General features: G+C 42.3%; 1 protein-coding gene across 2 annotated transcripts in view; it reads left to right on the top strand.

The window, feature by feature from the left end:
• Positions 1–21,004, top strand: part of LOC114652326 (tryptophan 2,3-dioxygenase-like) — a 37,175-nt gene extending 16,171 nt beyond the window's left edge. For both annotated transcript variants that reach the window (XM_051928173.1, XM_028802669.2), the window contains 9 exons: positions 4,068–4,138; positions 5,994–6,121; positions 6,278–6,464; positions 9,103–9,210; positions 9,295–9,406; positions 13,322–13,379; positions 15,633–15,712; positions 15,860–15,950; positions 20,455–21,004. In XM_051928173.1, coding sequence (XP_051784133.1) covers positions 4,068–4,138; positions 5,994–6,121; positions 6,278–6,464; positions 9,103–9,210; positions 9,295–9,406; positions 13,322–13,379; positions 15,633–15,712; positions 15,860–15,950; positions 20,455–20,608 — 989 coding nt within the window. In that variant the 3' untranslated portion in view covers positions 20,609–21,004. The remainder of the gene's footprint in view (positions 1–4,067; positions 4,139–5,993; positions 6,122–6,277; positions 6,465–9,102; positions 9,211–9,294; positions 9,407–13,321; positions 13,380–15,632; positions 15,713–15,859; positions 15,951–20,454) is intronic.

The raw sequence follows: 21,004 nt of genomic DNA, 5'->3' as shown, positions 1-21,004 counted from the left end.
AAGATTTGTAAGAGTGTAGACACCGAAACAGTTTTCAGAGTCAAATTACTCTGCTGAGAAGAAATATAATCAATAGTCGTAGCTGCGTCTTTTCCAGCTTCCCAAAATTGACCTGCTACTTAATTGATAAAGTAGGATCCTTCATGAGTTAAACACGCAACAAAAGAAATTTCTCAGTCCAATAAAGTTGGTTTTAAAAAGATTGAGCGAAAATTCAAAGCAAAACACTTCATGCAAAAATAGAGAAAAAAGTAACTACACATGAAGGATAAAAGGCAAAAAAGGAAAAAAAATATTTATTGTTAAACTTCAGTTACTTTCTATACTTAAAGGCTGCGTTATTTCTCATTGGCAGACTTACATAGGCTTTACTTAATATGTTCAATATGTTCTATACGTATGGCACATTCAATATGGTCAATGCAATAAGTTACAGGATACGATATGAAAACTGTCGGCCCTGCATGCCTTACCAACTGCAAGGCAGATCAAAAACTGGGACTAATTTGTAATCAGAGGGACAAGAAATAATTAGAATATTCCATGTTAATTCAGCTTGAGGGGGTTATAATAGAATCTGCCATGGACAGCATCCATATTACTAACCGAGAATGCTAAACCGGATGATGGACGCAGGCACATCCGGCAATGGGCCGTAGCTGCAAAAAGACGTACTGCACAGGCGCAAAAAGAGTCCGCGAGGGTCGGCTGAGGAGCCGAGAAAGGCGGATAGAAGAGGGCGAGAGAGGCGGACAAGACCACAGAAAAAAGGAGTGAGCACAGGAAAAATTGAGAAATGAGGCGCAAAGAGCACCGAAAAAAGGAAACGGCAGATAAAAAAGTATTCAAACGCAAGCAAAGCACGAAACACATTGCACACGAAACTAGACCCAAAAAAAAAAAAAGAGGCTCGCGCACAACAGCAAGGCACCCCCCCCTACAGGCACCGGACGGGACACACACCAAGAGGGGGATTCAACAAGCCCATGGAACACAAAAAAAAGAACACAAAACCACCCCATAGACCCTACAAGCAAGGGACGGGACACACACAAAGAGGGGGATTCAACAAGACACAGGAACACAAAAAGAAAGAAGACGCTCGCGCGACAACAATCCTCAACCCCCCCCCCCCCCCCACACACACACACACACACATCCATAAGAAGTGACACCCAAAGCCACATATTCTAAAGTGAACATCAACACCTTCACACTAGACAGCATAGGTGTCAGCATTGGTGGATCTCCTTACAGTAAAGCACTATTAACCGTTCAACTGCAGAAAAACAAAACATATTAACAGTGACTGCGATCCTTCTTATTACTTATCCATATTTCGCATGCTGAGAAAGAAACAAGTCATGAATACACGGTCACGGGTACAAAACGAAAAGGAAAGGATAACAGGAACAAACACACGAAAACGAAAGAAACAACAAAATAGACGGCTATGCAGCATAGGTGGATCTCATTACAATAAGGCACTATTAACCGTTCAACCGCAGAAAAGTCTCCATATTAACAGTGAGTGCAATTCTCCTTATTACTTATCCATATTTCTAAAAGAAGAAATGTCTCGACTCCAAAAACGCAAAGCTCAACTAAAGCTTCTAACTAACGATGTACCTAAAAGTAAAAACTTTATGAACTGCATTAGATCCTACAATGGTTCATTTGCTTTTGCATATACCGGAGTAAATATCAGGCCACCAAAAGGCAATGGACCATACTGCTTTCGCATATGTGCACAAATACTGCATCGCATTGGAACAGTGCACCCTGAAACAAATCAACAATGCAAATATGCACAAATCTACATCCTAGATCCACATGACGCAAACTATCAATCAAAGTGCTGCATCGCAACAGGCACGGATTCAAAACGAAACACCTCCCGTCTCGGACATACGTTAATGGCAGCGAAGGCTACAACGGGCTTCTCACACAGCACAGGCAAATCGATTACAGCTCCAAAACAACACGTCCCAAATACTACACATGCAACAACGCGCCTCTCAAACGGCACAAGGAAAACATACACCAGGAAAATTCATTCGGATTAATGAATGTCATTTGCAATCATTGTCATTCAGTTCACTTCCTTGAAGAAACAACTGGCAATACAAGTTATACATTTACACGTTGTTGTCAAAAGGGTCAAATTAGACTGCCTTCTTTACATTCATATACTGAATATCTACAGAGGCTTATAACTGACGATGTACCTGAAAGTGAAATCTTTATCAACTACATTAGATCCTACAAATCGGTATCCACTATGAACATTAACGGTGGCACTGCACGTGACATCCGTCTTGAAAAAATGTTGTTTATTGATGAATGTTCAATGGCATGAAGTCACTTACTCAACACCATTCATAAACTTCTACAAACGTTTATGAATAATAATATTCGATTTGGAGGAAAGGTACTTTTATGAGGAGGAGATTTTAGACAGTGATTAGCTATTCTTCCAGATGCCATGCACTCAGCTATTGTTCAGTGCACCTTAAAATACGCAGACAATTGGCATTGCTTTCAAAAGATACAGTTAGTAAAAAAGATACGATGTCCAGAACCAGATCATAACAATTGCTTATTACAACTGAGAGATGGTACACTCACCAATACAGCTGGACTTCAGGCACATATTATTACAATTCCTTAAGCCTTTATCTGCGACAACTTAGTTACAGAGACATTTCGAACAGCAATCTCATTAGACCAAATGCCCCTTTTAACACAACGCACTATATTATGTCCAAAAAATATTAATATGGAAAACATTAATACCCAAGTCATTCCATTACTTCCTGGAGAGACACAACTCTTTCTAAGCTCTGACAAACTTGACTCTGATCACAACAATAACCATCTTCATTGACCTTACAAGTTCTGAGCTGGAATTACCTTTTACACTTAAACGGCGTGTACAAAGACATTTTCAAATAAACCTTTACACTGTGTCACACACTTTATTGTTTGCTTTCTATTTGCATCATCTACACCGTCACACTATTCTATATCTCATTCATACATCACGCTCTTTGTCATTCCCAACACCAGGGGTTGGCGAGCGAAGCGAGCAGGGGGCGGAGCCCCCTAGTTAATATATAAGCAAACATTTTAACACTAGACAAAGAGCCCGTTTCGACAATGTAAGATGAAACGGGCACGAGTGGAATAGTAATAAGTATAAGCACCACAAACCTGATATAGGTGTATTGAATGAATGCGTAATTAGGCCTCAAGCTGTAGTCAAAATCGCCTTTCAGGCCTCTAGAGCTTTAATTGAAGTTGCCTTTCTCTTTGAATTTTTGTGGCCGTAAATCCGCCGCCTCCCGCGATGTTGGGGTTGGATGTCGGTCGAAGTTGCCTTTCTCTTTGAATTTTCGCCACTGTAAATTCCCGCGATGTTGGGGTTGGATGTCGGTCGAAGTCGCCTTTCTTTTTGAATTTTCGCGGCCGTAAATCCGCTGCCTGCCGCGATGTTGGTCTCGTAAGGTTTTTCGGGCAGCTGCGCAGAAGGCGACTGCACATTCAGCTTCGGACGTGCGCAGAAGGCGACTGCGCATTCGACGACGGACGTGAGTGAGTGAGTGAGTGAGTGAGTGAGTGAGTGAGTGAGTGAGTGAGTGAGTGAGTGAGACTGGCGAATCATGTATTAAGATAACTAGGAAAACACTTCTATCACTTTAACATGACCTTGTTGTCTAAGAAATGGCTCTTCCAATTGTAACAACATGACTATTACAAGTGATAATTGTGCCAATTCAAAAAGAATTGAACATAGTCACTTGGAGAACTCGGTGAAAAACAATGAGAAATGTTATTCTGCCATGAGAACTTCATTGTCATGTGGGAGTTGGAAACGCTGTGATTGGAAACACTAAGTGAGTGTGGGCGTGTCCTGTGAGAGACTGGCACCCTGTCCACCACTTTATCCTGCCTTGTGTCCAATTCTTCTAGGATAGACTCCTCTTGCCCGTGACCCTCACTTGAATTAAGCAGGTTTGAAAATCATACATGCTCTAAATGTATATTTATATATATTTGTGTTTCAGCTTATGAACTGTGGTTTAAGCAGATTCTCTGGGAACTTGATTCTGTGAGAGAAATATTCTCAAATGATCATGTAAGTGTATATACTGTATTTTTAGTATTACCTTTATTATTATGGGCGGGGGGGAGCTGCAGATCTTAAGGGACTTGGGATGAGTTTATGACCTGGCCCGCCATCCGTGTTGTGTTTGCATGTTCTTTTCTGTGTATGAATATTCTGAGCACTGAGGGTTCTCATGAAGCGCAAACGCAAATATCGGCAGAGTTTCTTTGCAACCTTTGTCGATTTTCATAAATCGTTCAACTCAGTTGATTGAGCTGCCCTGTGGGACATCCTGAGGGTTCGCGGGATCCCCTCGAGTTTGCTGGATATCATGGCCGGCCTGTACACTGGTACTGTGAGTGCTGTGCAGAGTGGAGGCAGGACCTCTGCATTTTTCCCAGTTAATTCTGGGGTTCGTCAGGGGTGTGTTCTTCCTCCTACTCTGTTCAATGCTAGGGTCCAGTGGCTGTGGGGCATCTGTTGGTGAAGAAGGATTCACGGATCTTGACTTGACTGATGATGCTGTGATCTTCGCAGAGTCAATGGAGGCTCTGATCAGGGTTCTCGAGAGACTGAGTGAGGATTCTGAATGTCTGGGCTTGTGAGTATCCTGGATGAAAACCAAGAGCCAGGCCTTTGATGACCTCTTGGGCACAGCCATCAGCGTTGCGTCTGTTTGTGGAGAGAATGTCGACCTCACTGAGAGGTTTACTTACCTTGGAAGTGACATTCATGTCTCTGGTGACTCTTCCTATGAAGTCAGTAGAAGGATTGGGAAAGCATGGGGGGTCATGAGGTCGCTGAAAAGGAGTGTGTTGGTGCTCCCGATATCTCTGCAAAAGGATAAAGGTGCAAGTCTTTAGAGTCCTGGTGCTTCCTGTCTTAGTATATGGTTGAGAGACATGGACGCTATCCAGTGACCTGAGACAAAGACTGGACTCCTTTGGTACTTTGTCTCTCCGGAAAATCCTTGGGTACCATTGGTTTGACTTTGTGACAGAGCAGATTTTGGGCAATCTGGCCTTTATTACCAAAGAAAGTTGTTTATCAAAGCTTGGTGATGAGTCAAAGATGATACCCAGGCTCCTGACATCGTAATGAATCATTTCTGACAAGGAGCCTAATTGAGTGCCGATTTCAACTGTAGATGTGGTAGAACCAATATAATGAACTCTTCTTTCTTTTCAATTTTAATTGTAAGAAATTTGGCACCATCCAATATTTAATATCCTCTAAGCACTCCCTCGGCTTTTTTGCTGATGAAATGACATCAGGACTGACTTTGAGGTATAGCTGCATATTATTAGAATAGCAATGATAAATGACATCATGTTTTTGAAAGACAGTCCTCAGGGGGAACAGATAAAGGGAAAATAAAAGAGGAGCCAAAACAGCACTATGTGGAATGCCTTGTCTGAAAGGAGATGGCTGAGAGAAGTTCCCGTCTATGTTAGCAGACATAGATCGACCTTTAAGATTGGACTCAAAAGTATTTCAACGCACAGCCTTGAACGCTGACTTCATCCTCAAGCCATTTTAACAAAACCCCATGGTCCACCGTGTTAAATGGCGCACTTAGATCTAATAAAACTACTGTCCTCACTTATTTGTATGGATAAACAGAAGTCCTTTTAAAATGAAAGTCAATTTCAAATAACATCAAAATCGATAAGTTGCATTCTGAGATATTGTGAAACATGAAAATATTTCTAATTCCCTCTCCTACAGGTCGGCCATGTCTTATTCTTTTCCTTCATTAAGGTTTTCTCTTTTCTGTTTTCTTACAGGCTCTACTAATCTTGTGCAATATCTTTTTCTTAACATGATTTTTTTTAATATATTTTTTTTATTTCAACACAATAAAGAAGTTCCTTTCTCACGGCAGGTGCGAGATGAGAAGAACATGCTAAAGATTATCTCCCGGATCCATAGAATTTCAATCATTTTGAAATTGCTAGTGGAACAGTTTTCCGTTCTCGAGACAATGTCATCACTGGACTTCTTTGAGTTTCGGTAATAATAATATATTTATTCTTAAATTTAAAAAAATTGGAATTAACAATAAACACAGGACCTCCTACAGAAGAAGGTTTTCCTTTATAAATATTTCAGTGTTTCACTATTCCACGCAGACAGCACCTTAACTTTATTGCTTCTTGGTCTTTGCAGGGATTACTTGTCCACCGCCTCGGGTTTCCAAAGCCTACAGTTTCGCTTGCTGGAGAACAAAATTGGGGTCTCGGACAGCTTGAGAGTTCCCTACAACAAAAGACATTACCGGGATAATTTCAAAGGAGGTGAAAGTGAGGTCCTGCTGCGCTCCGAGCAGGAGCCGACCTTGCTGCAGCTGGTGGAGGTACGTCTGTGGAAAAGTTGAAGTTCATGAGACCTTCCTTTAGACTGCACACATTAGCACATTGGGGAGAAATTATAGCATGTCTGCTCATGGAGTCCCGAATTACCTGCATTGTGAGGGAGCGTCAGTTACAGCACTACGGCCATGTGGTGCGATTCCCAGAGGGTGATCCAGCTTGTAAGATCCTCATTGTAGGGGACCCAAGTGGCTGGACCAGTCCAATGGGTCACCCACATAACACTTAGCTGCAACAGATAGAAGGTAATTTCCAGAGGGTGGGACTGGATCGTGTGTCTGCCTGGGGTGTTGCCAACTGGGATCCCGAGTAATTTTGTCGTGTGGTGGGTGCGGCAACACACTGTACCAGTGCATGCACCCCAACTTGACTTGACTGATAAACATCCTCATTTCATCTGACACCAAAGTCTCAAAAAGCTCCAACTGGTATAGATGGTGAACTCCACCATGATTTAATACCAGTAAAGTAAAACCATTTCTTTGAGAATCCTTTGGCCTCCATGACTTCAAAGAGTAAGAATGTAGATACCATAAATTAAATGAGTGGATAAAAATGACGGCTAGGATGATTACCAGGCTTGTGTCTTTGCTAAGGTTGCTTAATTTGCAAATCTTTAAAATGTTCTCTACATGTCCACAAAAAAGTCATGCTGTCAGTTTTTGGATTGTCCAGGTGTGAGGGTGCATAACCAGGCAGTGTCTGGTGTACCATCCTGGACTGGTTCCTGCTTGGCCTTTGGATCCATGAGGTTGCTGTGTGAACCCTCTTCATTTATAATTTATGCAACACCGTTTTAACTCAAGTGAATGGGACTTCATAAATACAATGCTATAATAAAATGGTTTAGATACATACATATTTTACAATTTTCTTAAGTAGACACATTCCAATGGGGTCAGCTAGTGACTAGAAATTGACCTTGCATGATTAAGTGCATGAATGTGTCAGTCCAGAGCTGGTTCCTCTGTAGGGCCTAACGGTAGTGGAATGGGCTCCACAACCCTGTTGCTGAGCATTGGATGAAGTTGATTCAATAATGATGACTAGATGGACTAACCATGAGCATGAACAAATTCTTAGAACCACTATACTGATACTGGGCCTCCTTGTACTCTCCAAACTGCCTCAGTTCTTCATGGCATGGATTCCACAAGATATTTGAACTATTGCTTTGAGATGATGGTTCATGTTGACATGACTACATCACATGACTTCTGAAGATTTGTCAGCTGCACCTTCATGTTGCAAATCTCCCATCTTACCACATCCCAATTATGTTCTACTAGATTCAGATCTGGTGACTTGAATGGCCACTGAAGAACACTGAACTCATCGTGATGTTGATGAGACCAGTTTGAGATGACTTTTGCTTTGTGACATGATGCGTTATCATGCTGAAAGCAGCCATTAGATGATTGTTAAACAGAGGTTATGAAGGGATGCCTGTGGTCAGCATTAATGCTTAGATAGGCCACAGCATTCAACTGTTGGTTGATTGATATAAAGTGTGACAAGATAAATTACCCACACCATTTCACTACCACCACCACCACCACCAGTAGCCTCTGCTAACACAAGGCAGTTTGGGTGCATGGATTCATGCTGTTGGAGCCAAATTCTGAGCCTACCATCTGTGTGCCTCAGTAGAAATCAAGATTCATCAAACCATGCTACATTTTTTTGAACAAGTTTTGGTGACCCTGTGTCCACAGCAGCCTTAGCTTTCTGTTCTTGGCTGAGTGTAACCCAACACAATCTTCTGCTGGTGTAGCCCACCTGCCTCAAAGAAATGTTGTGAATTTTGAGATGCTTTTCTGCTCACGACAGTTGTACAGAGTGGTTATCTGAACATTTCAGCTCAAACCATTCTGGTCATTCTCCTCTGACCTCTCTCATCAACAAGGTGTTTCTGCTGTAAAATAACAACACAAACACAGTCAAAGGTTGGGGGATCTACCCCATATACTGTAGAGCAGTTGAAAAATAATAACGTCTTTATAGACTTGAGTTCAAAACGGAACTGAGAAAACGACAAAATGGAGGCTGTATATATAGTCGATGGTAGGAAGTGAATGACATCAGGAGGAGGCAGAGTCTTGAGGACTGGAACCATAAGTGGTGTTGTTGTTTGAGGACTGGAAGTGCTGGTTAAGTTGTGGATTCGTCGGTTGTTCTGCAGGGAGAGAGGAGAAAGAGTTAGTGGGCTGTGCCACCCCCTGGTTTGGCGGATAAATTCATTTATTTGAGCCTGTAAACTGTCTCCCAAACACATGTGTGTGACACTGTCCACAGACCTGCCATTGACTGGATGTTTTGTGTTTTTCCCACCATTCTAAGTAAACTCCAGAGATTGTGGTGTGTGTAAATTCCAAGGGATCAACATTACAGAAATACTCAAACCAGCCCAACTCGCACCAGCAGTCACGCCACCGTCTAAACCAGTCCAAGTTGTTGACCCATTCTGGTGTTTGATGTGAATGTCAATTGAAGCTCCTGACCAGTATCGGCTGGATTGTTTTACATTGTGCAGCTGCCACATGATTGGCTGATTAGATAACTGCATTGCTAATCAGGTGTGCCTAACAACTTGATCAGTGACTGGATTTCTTTACTTTTCAGAAATGGCTTGAAAGAACCCCTGGACTCACAGAAGAAGATTTCAACTTCTGGGGGAGGCTGCAAGAAAACATTGAGAGGGGACTGCAAGAAAAAATGCAAACAACTCAGGTGGGCTTCCAGAGTGTTTCTCGCCTGTAGGGTACACTTTGTTAACGATATCAGAGACATTTAAATATGTTGGACTCTCACCAGGCCCAGCCACATTCTGAGAAGAAGGAGGAAGCCCTAGCCGAACTCCTAAAGCAGAAGGAGGTGTTATTGTCACTGTTTGATGAAAAACGTCACGAGCACCTGCTGTGTAAAGGTATGCTTGCACTTGAAACGCTTATCGATGGATGGAAAAGATGCTTTTGCTTTTGTTGATTGTTCAAAAATGGGAAAGGCTGATGTTTCAATCAGCCTTTAGGGAGAGAATTTTGTCTTTATGTGAGCGTTATTGTTGCCGCCCTAGGGGAAGCTGTAAATGGTAACCCATACGCCAGACATTTGACTCTTTATATAACATAAAGAGTTTCATATACTGTATGTAGGGTTATTGCTATTCTACCTGTTCCTAAGGTATTACCTATATAACATTTTATTTGCAGTCTGGTAGTTTAGCCTTCTTAGCGTTTTGTTCACCCCAGATAAATGAGCCAAATGCTGAATTTGTTCCAACAATAAGAAATATTATATGTGACATGCACATGTCACCATAAATACGAAATGTTTTAAATAAGAAAAGTTTATTGAAATAAAAGAGTTACAGATACTAGTCACTCTCAAAATACTCTCCTCCACTTTGAATGTACTTAACCCAACGCTCCTGCCCTTTACAAAGCAGTTCTGGACGTTTTCTTTCGAGAGTGTCTTTAGTTGGGCTGTCATGGCTGCCTGGATGTCCTCAATGGATTGAAATCGTTTGCCCTTCACGATCATTTTCAATTTAGGAAACAGCCTAAAGTTGCACGGTGCCAGATTCGGCGAATAAGGTGGATGCAGACACAGCGTTACGTTTTTATTCGACAGAAATTGTCGTACTAGAAGGGATGTGTGACAAGTAACATTGTCATGATGAAGAATGAAACCGTTTCAACATTTTCCTCGGATATTGATGATGAAGGATGTCCTGATCTTTTTTCGTCTTCCGCCGAGTCAGATCCATTATGAAATCGATCAAACCACTTGTAAACAGTCTTAATTGTTGGTGCAGTGTCACCATAAACCGATTTTAACATCTGATGGGTTTCTTGAGCTTTTTGCAATTTGAAACAAAATTTCGTGTTAATGTGTTGCTCGATATCCTTTATTAACGACAAACTTGAAAAACACACTTGAACTCAACAGTGGCTCACAAATGACTGACAGGATCAAACAAGTTGAAACAAGGTGAAACAAACTTGGCTCTAGGATGGACATGTCAGAACCTGCATTGAATTGTTTTGCGTTGCTCTTGGATGGTTCTCTGCATCAACATTCACCATACTTTTTGATCACACCTCGTACAGTAGGAAAGTTACGTTGAGTGTCCACTGCTGTACTGATGTCCTTTGTGTGATTTGTTTTTAAAACAGATACCAACACTCCGCTCAATGTCACAATTAGGACAGTAGCAACGGGTTGCTTATTTTTTGTTCTGTTGCTTGTGAATGAGATAATAGAATGTCAGTGCCCGATCTGCATGATCCATGCTGCCCAATGTGTTATTGTAAGCTACTGCAATGCAAGGCATGGTGACTTCCACATTTCCCCCTGACACAAACATTGACAGTTGCTGCATTGTGAATAGCACTTAGGACGCTCATGCCTTTCTTTTCCTACCACTTGATTGCAATCCTTTTGCCTTTTTCCACTACTTGCACCACGGAGAAGCTTCATGTGACCAAATTCACCAGGCATATCGTGGCAGTTCGGTCATACGGTGTGGTATGCCAGTATTGGTTTTACTATTTGTTGTCAACTCTGATGATCAATTCACATTATCATCACTGGCAGTGGATTTAACTACTGGTTCAATTTCAGTTTGTTCTAAAACTGCCTTTGCAGCTTCTCATTTACACATCCTTTGGTTTGAAGGCTCCACCCAACTCATGAATATTGATGAGTTAGTATAGTGTGGCAGAACTCATAGAAACCTGTATGTTTTTTTTGTTTTTTTTTTGCAGAACATTGTTATTTCATCCACAAGATGGCAGAAAAATACTGTCCCAAGCATTATTCAGGCTTCAAACTGTACATGCCATCAAAACAAAGTTCCCAGGTTCGGGGTTAACCATTTTTACACAGAATTCTGAGCACAAGTGACGTTCGGGATTAATGCACAGGAGGTTAAATAGCTTATGAACTGATTTATATATTCTCATCCATCCATCCATGCATCCATCCATCCATCCTCTTCCGCTTATCCGATGTTGGGTCGCGGGGGCAGCAGCTTGAGCAGAGATGCCCAGACTTCCCTCTCCCCGGCCACTTCTTCTAGCTCTTCCGGGAGAATCCCGAGGCGTTCCCAGGCCAGCCAGGAGACATAGTCCCTCCAGCGTGTCCTGGGTCTTCCCCGGGGCCTCCTCCCGGTTGGACGTGCCCGGAACACCTCACCAGGGAGGCGTCCAGGAGGCATCCTGATCAGATGCCCGAGCCACCTCATCTGACTCCTCTCGATGCGGAGGAGCAGCGGCTCTACTCTGAGCCCCTCCCGGATGACTGAGCTTCTCACCCTATCTTTAAGGGAGAGCCCAGACACCCTGCGGAGGAAACGCATTTCAGCTGCTTGTATTCGCGATCTCGTTCTTTCGGTCACTACCCATAGCTCATGACCATAGGTGAGGGTAGGAACATAGATCGACTGGTAAATTGAGAGCTTTGCCTTATGGCTCAGCTCCTTTTTCACCACGACAGACCGATGCAGAGCCCGCATCACTGCGGACGCCGCACCGATCCGCCTGTCGATCTCACGCTCCATTCTTCCCTCACTCGTGAACAAGACCCCAAGATACTTGAACTCCTCCACTTGAGGCAGGATCTCGCTCCCAACACTGAGAGGGCACTCCACCCTTTTCCGGCTGAGGACCATGGTCTCGGATTTGGAGGTGCTGATTCCCATCCCAGCCGCTTCACACTCAGATGCGAACCGATCCAGAGAGAGCTGAAGATCGTGGCCTGATGAAGCAAACAGGACAACATCATCTGCAAAAAGCAGTGACCCAATCCTGAGTCCACCAAACCGGACCCCCTCAACACCCTGGCTGCGCCTAGAAATTCTGTCCATAAAAGTTATGAACAGAATCGGTGACAATGGGCAGCCCTGGCGGAGTCCAACTCTCACTGGAAACGGGTTCGACTTACTGCCGGCAATGCGGACCAAGCTCTGACACCGGTTGTACAGGGACCGAACAGCCCTTATCAGGGGGTCCGGTACTCCATACTCCCGGAGTACCCCCCACAGGATTCCCAGAGGGACACGGTCGAACGCCTTTTCCAAGTCCATAAAACACATGTAGACTGGTTGGGCGAACTCCCATGCACCCTCCAGGACCCTGCTAAGGGTATAGAGCTGGTCCACTGTTCCGCGACCAGGACGAAAACCACACTGTTCCTCCTGAATCCGAGGTTCGACTATCCGACGGACCCTCCTCTCCAGGACCCCTGAATAGACTTTTCCAGGGAGGCTGAGGAGTGTGATCCCTCTGTAGTTGGAACACACCCTCCGGTCCCCCTTCTTAAAGAGAATAGCAAAGTTGCTGCTCTGTGACTGTCATTAACCCTTAACTGATCACCTTTAAAGTTTGCTGCTGAAATCACCCAGTTTCACATTTTTAAAAAAGTCATAATTAAAAAATGGCTGCCTTAGAAATTTAAATGTGGATTTTTTGTCCAACCTCATAGGATTCTCCTCCTCTTTTTTGTGATCAGAAAGAGCAGCCTTCCAATGGAGGATTATGAGTGTGGTTTTTTTTAGGCACTTCCCGGTTTATGAGGACATGAGGCGAAGTTTAAAAGTATATATATATATATTATTTATATATCACCTTTCGCATGCTCAAGGCACTCAGATTGGCTGAAGGTGAATGATACTCTCGAGTCCATTTAAACCACATTGTTCCCTGTATTATGTTCACATTGTTGATTATAGTTTCCTTTTCGAGGCTTTTCTGTTCTACTTACCTTCTCTATTATCACAGAACCACTCCAACGCATGTAATGACAAATAAATAAATAACTAAACACGTGATTTCTTTTGTAGGTGAAAGACGGATCTCATATACAGCTTTGAAGGGTGCTCTCATGATCTACTTCTACAGGTAAAACTCGTTTAACAATCGATAGCTGCTATAGTTTAAAATTAGGGGTCACACACCACTGGTGTGGGGACACAATGTCTTTTAAAGTGTTTAGTCTAATTTGTCAAAAAGAAGACCTTGGGTATATGAAATGGTGCAGAAAAATAAAAACTATGATTGTATTTGCATTTCTTATAATAATTGTGGATATCTAATATTACCTTGTAAGGCTGTTTGTAGTTGTACTATGTTTAGTTGTATTTCGCTGTATTTTCATTTTCATGAATCTGTTCATTTACTGAACTTGCGTAACCTAATTCTAAGGTTGAATGCCGTGAAAGAAATCTCCATTGTAATCAAGGGATCCTGTTAGTACAACAGTGTTTGCTGAACACTCAAGTTTTTGATCTTGCATCACACAGGACAGCCACTTTTCATGAAACATACTCACTTTGAGGCTGTTTTATCGTGTGAGGTCTATTGTGACCCTGTTTTCCTCTTTATAATCTTTATTGTATAGACCTGAATAAAATGTCTAAAATCCCATCCACTTACCACTTTGTGGTCAAGTCCTTTAGCATTTCCTCCCCACTTCCCTTCTACATTTGTAATGTCATGCAATTAAACAGAGTAAAGAAAGAGGCAGGAGTTAAGTTACATATTTAATTATGTATTATTGATAAAATGCCCAAAAATATTTAGGAAGCAGAATACATTGTGAATACTGGCAAACCAAACCTTTGCAGCCTAAGTAGGAGGCAGTGCCATGTTCATATCTACTCCCCCGGTTCTTCCATTATGATAATTTCTCAGCAGGGTCATCCGTCACAAAGTCTTGATCCACTGCACTAATATCCTTCATAATTTGAAAAACTTCAGTCATGTCTCCACTTAATCTCCTTCTTCTTCAATTGAAAAGCCTCAACTCTTTTAATCTTTCCTCATAATTCATGTGCTGTGGTCCTGAAATCAGCCTAGTTGCTCTTCTCTGGACTTTTTCCATCACTGCTATGTCTTTGTGTAACCTGGGGACCAAACCTGCATCTGGTACACCAGATGAGGCCTCACCAGTGTGTTAAAAAGCTTGAGCAGAACCTGCTGTGACTTGTACTCCACATGTCAAGGCGCTATATAACCTGACATTCTGTTAGCTTTCCTAGTTAGCTTTCTTAATGGCTTCTGAACACTGTCGGGAAGTTGATAGCTTAGAGTCCACTATCTCTCCTAAGCTTAGAGTCCACTATCTCTCCTAAATCCTTCCCATAAGGTGTACCTTCAACAGTTTCTCGATTTTCTGCCAATCCACCTATCTTGGTATCATCCGCAGACTTAACCAGCTTGTTACTTATATTCCTATCCAAATCATTTATATATATATTAAAAAGAACAGCAGCCCTAGCACTGACCCCTGCTGGTCACCACTCTTAACGTCACTCATTTCTGATGAGGTTCCTCACACCATCACCCTCTGCTTCTGGTGTCTGCGCAATTCTGTACCCATCTACACACAAAACCCTAAACTCTCAGTTCTTTTAGTTTGATGCCCGACCTCTCATGTGGTACCTTATCAAATGCTTTCTGAATGTCAATGTAAATACTACCATTAGATCCACTTTGATCATAACCATGTGCTGCTTCCAAATAGAGTTCCAGCATGTTGGTAAAACACAACCTCCCTCGTCTGAACCCTTGCTGACTGTTCAGTCATGCTCCTGTTCTTGCCACGTGTTGCTTATTATTTCCTCAATACTTCCTTCCATTAATTAACTGGTCATGCACACTAAGCTTACTGGCCTATAGTTTCTTGGATCTGCCTGATCACCCTTTTATATAACAGGATAATATTTGCTATTTTCCAGTCCTTCAGAATTTCCCAGTAAGCAGTGACCCCCTAAAAATATGCGTCCACTTCCTTAAACAGTCAATGATAAAGATTATCTGGTGCTGGTGCTTTGTTAGATTTCAGCCTATTTAATCTCAACAACACTTCTCCCTCTACAATTTCCAAATCACTCAGTACTTCCTTAGTAGTCCCTGTTACCATTGCAAGGTAAACTAACCACTTCCACACATGTGAAGCCAAGAACAATGAAAGATCAGAGCATTTTCTATTTCACTGTCTGCTTGTAATTAGCTCTTTCATATTTATTGCCATCATCTTGATAATCTCGAACTGCATGGTATCAAGATCATTTCATGGTTGCATTTTATTATGACTAGTATTATGACTTTATCTCATAACAGACAACTCAGAGTTGATTTTATTTTTCTTAGGGAGGTGCCCCGTTTCCACGTCCCATTCCAGCTGTTGACATCTCTAATGGATATTGACACCCTAATCACCAAGTGGAGATGTAAGACTTCCGACCATATAGTAGTGTATACAGTTTAGCAGTCATTTCCATGCTGTAGCAGAACTTAAAAATAATATTTCATTATTTAGACAAATAACTGAAATGAGAACAAAAAATAAAAAACAAAGCTAATGTTCTTCATTGCAGACAATCATACCTGTATGGTGCACCGGATGATTGGCAGCAAGTCTGGTACAGGTGGCTCTTCAGGGTACCACTACCTTCGTTCTACTGTCAGGTAAAAACCTTCTCTTCCATCCACCCATCCATTCATCTCAATGTGTTTGCAATCAATCAAGTTGGCCTTTTCTCCAGCTGATGCCATTGCAACACTCTTGAAAACACAAAACTAAAAAACGCCATTTTATAGTCTGAACTGTATGAATATTTTAATTTTTTCCAGAACAACATGACATAATATTTTTTCTATGATGAGACCATTTTATACAGATAAATAATCTTGGATTTGTGATTTCATTTCCACAGTGTTATTAATTATTCTTCTGTACAGGTATGCATCACTTAATGTTATATGATTTGATGTTGTGTGAACACCATGTGATATAAAGTACTTAGCAAAGTTATATGGGTACCTGTAGTGTACCTGCATTGACTAAACAGCCAAGACACTGCAATCATAGAGTACTGTATACCAGTCAATGGGAGCCATGATGCACTTCACAGTAATATACCATCCATCCATCCATTTTCCAACCCGCTGAATCCAAACACAGGGTCACGGGGGTCTGCTGGAGCTAATCCTAGCCAACACAGGGCACAAGGCAGGAACCAATCCCGGGCAGGGTGCCAACCCACCGCAGGACACACACAAACACACCCACACACCAAGCACACACTAGGGCCAATTTAGAATCGCCAATCCACCTAACCTGCATGTCTTTGGACTGTGGGAGGAAACCTGAGTGCCTGGAGGAAACCCACGCAGACACGGGGAGAACATGCAAACTCCTCGCAGGGAGGACCCAGGAAGCGAACCCAGGTCCCCAGGTCTCCCAACTGCAAGGCAGCAGCGCTACCCACTGCTCCACCGTGCCGCCTCACAGTAATATATTCAAAGGTAAATTAAATGGAGGGATAATGTTTCAACCCCCCCAGAGACACTTGCTACATGAGATTGGGAGCAGCTGCCAACTAGTTGAAGCATTAAATGTGTCACAAACTCCACAAAGAGCCATAGCAAGGTTTATTTTCCTGGCTGCAAATTGCAAATAAATGACAGCACCAATGAGCACAAACAGAAGTCCAAAACAGAACTGAGGGGATAGGGGAAAGGTGGAGGCTTTTAAAGGTCAGGATAGGAAGTGATGTCAGAGGGGCTGGGATCGGAAGAGTCTTCAACCCTAGGCTTGAGCCCAGATATGACATCAAGGTGGGCCAGAACCGGAAAGGTCTTCATCTATAGGTTCGGACCCGGAAGTGACGTCAACAGGGCCAGGTGGAATTTCTCGGAAATGGTCTGCAGAAAAGAATCAGTGCACTCTGCCCACATCCCGGTCTGATTCAGAATTGCCCTCATTCAAGCCCTTTAGTTGCCTCCCATGCGCAAGTGTGTGACAACTGTTATACGGTGCACTTTTATATGCAAGTAACAAAAGTTCCCATTAAAATAGAGAAAGTAAAGTATGGTTCATGCATAAACCAGTAACATACAGGAAGGCGATCATTATGACTATCAAGATATATACGATGCAGTATATTATAGGTTATACAGTGTCACAAAAACCACGATGAGACATGAAAAGGTTTGGGGCAGCCACCTTTATATAATATCCTGGCTGCAAAGAGGTACATTTTCAAGAGTTCTTTACTTATGCGAGTCCAAAACAGAACTGAATTGCTGCCTTAAGGTGGCGGCTTTTAAAGACAAGTGGAGGACGTGATGTCATCAGGGCCGGAACCAGAAGTGGCGTCATCTGCGGAGCCGGAATCGGAAGTGGCGTCATCTGCGGAGCCAGAACCGGAAGTGACGTCATCGGTGGCGCCGGAACCGGGCAGGATTTCCCGAGAATGATCTGTAAGGGATTGAGAGAGAGACGATTAGTGCACCTCGCCACCACCTGGTCAAGCATGGAATTATTATTATTCAGGCCCTTTAGTTGGCTCCTAATCGCACGTGTGTGACAACAGTATATGTACTGTACTATTATATACCTGGAAGCACAATTGCTTTGTAAACAAGAGGCATGAGATTAGAACATTAAAACATTTAGAACATTAGAAAGATTTAGATGAGATCAGGCCATTCAGCCCAACAGAGTCCTATCCAAGTCCTATTCACTTAATTCTTCCAAAATAACATCAAGTCAAGATTTGAAAGTCCCGAAAGTCCTACAGTCAACCACACTACCTGGTCACTTATTCCAAGTGTCTGTGGCTCTCTGTGTAAGGAAAAACTTCTACTATTTCTGTGAAATTTACCCTTCACAAGTTTCCAACTGTGTCCCTGTGTTCTTGATGAACTCATTTTTAAGTCACCATCTCGATCCACTGGACTGATTCCCTTCATCATTTTAAACACTTCACTTAGGTCTCCTCATAATCTCATTTTGCTTAAACTGAAAAAGCTCAGCTCTTTTAATCTTTCCTCATAACTCATCCCCTGTAGCCCTGGAATTAACTGAGTTGCTCTTCTCTGGACCTTTTCTCGTGCTGCTATGTCCTTTTTGTAGCCTGGAGACCAAAACTGCACACATCACTCCAGATAAGGCCTCACCGGTGTGTTATAAAGGTTGAGCAGAGCCTCGTTTGACTTGTACTCCACACATCAAGGCGCTATATAACCAAACACTGTGTTAGCATTCTTAATGGCTTCTAAGCACCGTCTGGAAGTTGATAGCGCAGAGTCCACTGCGACTCTTAAGTCCTTCTCATAAGGCGTACTTTTGATTTTCAGACCTCCCACTGTGTATTCAAATGTAATCTTTTTACTCCCTACCCGTAATGCTTTACATTTACTTATGTTAAATTTCATGTGCAACAAAGCTGCCCAAGCCTGTCTGCTGTCCAAGTCCCTCTGTAATGATTGAACAGATTCAAGACTGATTGGTATTATCTGCAAACTTAATAAGCTTGTTACTTATATTCCTATCCAAATCATTTCCACATATATATAAAAAAATGTCAGTGACCCCAGCACTGACCCCTGCTGGACACCAATCTCAACATCAGCCAATTCTGATGAGGTTCCTCAAACCATCACCCTCAGCTTCCTGTGTCTGAGCCAATTCTGCACCCATCTACACAAGACGTCCTAAACTGTCACTTCTTTTAATTTGATGCCCACCCTCTCATATGGCACCATTTAAGATGCTTTCTGAATGTCAAGATAAATAAGATCATATGGCCTACTCTGATTGTATCCTTTGTTGCTTCCTCATTGAATTCCAGCACGTTAGTCCGTCTTCTGAACCCATGCTGACAATTCAGTAAAACTCCCATTATTGCTACATCTGTTGTAGTGTATAGGAAGCTGTTGTGTTTAGAATGTCCAGTTTTGTCTGCTATGTCCAGTTCTCCAATTGGTATTGCTGAATTCTGTTGTAACCATTTGGAACCACATATGCAGATGCTGTCTGAATGGACATTATATGATGCATACCTATGCAGTACCCTCCATAATATTTGGGACAAAGCCACATTTTTCCTTGATTTATGCACCCCTCTTCTCCACGGTTTAGAATTACAAATCAAACAATTTGGACATGATTAAAGTGCACATTGTAGACATTCCTTTAAAGGGATTTGTATACATTTTGATCACACAGCATGTAGAAATGAGAACACTTTTTTACATGGTCCCCCTATTTCAGAGCACCATAATGTTTGGCACACAGCAATGGCAGGTCTACTAATACTAAAGTAGTCACATTTAGTCCTTTGTCGCATATCCTTTGCATGCAATGACTGCTTGAAGTCTGTGATTCCTAGACATCACCAGGTGCCGAGGGTCTTCTCTAGTGATGCTCTGCCGAGCCTCTAATGCAGCCATCTTCACCTACTACTTGTTTTGGGGGGCTTGTCCCCATAAGTTTTCTCTTCAGCATTTGGAAGGCCTGCTCAATTGGATTTAAATCATGTGACTGGTTTGGCCATTCTAGAATTTTCTATTTTTTAGCTGTGAAAGATTCCTGTGTCATCTTAGCAGCTGTCCAGTGAATTTGGAGCCATTTACTGGAACTTGAGCAGATCAGATGTTTCCATACACCTGCGTATTCTTTATGCCCCTGCTGTCAGTAGTTCCAACATCAATGAAGAGAAGTGTGCCAGTACCTGTGGCACCCATACATGCCCAAGCCTTAACACCCCTAAGCACCACATGTAACAGATGAGGTGGTCTGCTTTGATCTAGGGCAGTTTCTTTTTGTCTGCACACTTCGCTCCTGCTATCACTCTGCTGCAGTTTCATCTTGGTCTCGTTTTTCCCATAAGACATTTTCCCAGAATTCTGCAGGCTCTTTTAAGTCCTTTTTATCAAGCTGTAATCTGGCCATCCTGTTTTTGTGGCTTGCATCTTGCAGTGTGGCCTCTGTATTTCTGTTCATGAAGTTTGTCCCAAACATTATGGAGTGCACTGTAGATACGGCCTGGCAGTGAAAATTTAGTTCAGTTAGCAGCAGAAAACTCAAAGCCACCATGGTCCTCTAGGCACTGAGTTGGTCACCCCTGTTTTAGCCCCTGCACCATGCTGCCAACATGAGCCTTGAAATGCTTTTTCTTTGCAGTGACCGATACAAAGTGTTTGTGGATTTGTTCAACCTGGCAAATTACTTAGTCCCCCGTCACTGGATACCGAAGCTCAACTCCAACGTCCACAAGGTCCTGTACACGGCGGAGTGCTGCGACAGCTCTTACTGCAGCAGTGAAGACTCGGATTAACGTGTCTGGGAAGCCAGCGCACTGTCCAGATGTCCAGAGTGGAATTTGTTCAACATGGAAGTACACCAGGAGAGCGCACCTGCATTACCAATCTAATATACTTGTAAATCTGTGTATGTAGTTAATAAAGTATTTATACTGTAAACATCAAAAGTGATTGAGTATATATAATGTAATATTTTTCTAACAATTTGGCTGCAATATATAAATACTAATCTTTTGCTTGAAATTATATTCTGTGCTGGCATTTGTATAAATATAAATAATAACTGCACATTTATTACAAAACAGTATAATCGTCATTTCTTATCTTCTATGCAATATGTAGGGATGTATTTATACATTTGTACTGTACTTGTACATTTTTCTGAATAAAATGATTTAATAGTTGTAAAA

This window comes from Erpetoichthys calabaricus, chromosome 5, assembly GCF_900747795.2.
Source record: "Erpetoichthys calabaricus chromosome 5, fErpCal1.3, whole genome shotgun sequence".
In the NCBI taxonomy this organism is placed as follows: Eukaryota; Metazoa; Chordata; class Cladistia; order Polypteriformes; family Polypteridae; genus Erpetoichthys; species Erpetoichthys calabaricus.
Note: the sequence above shows the minus strand (reverse complement) of the source record. Positions and strands in the feature narration are given on the sequence as shown.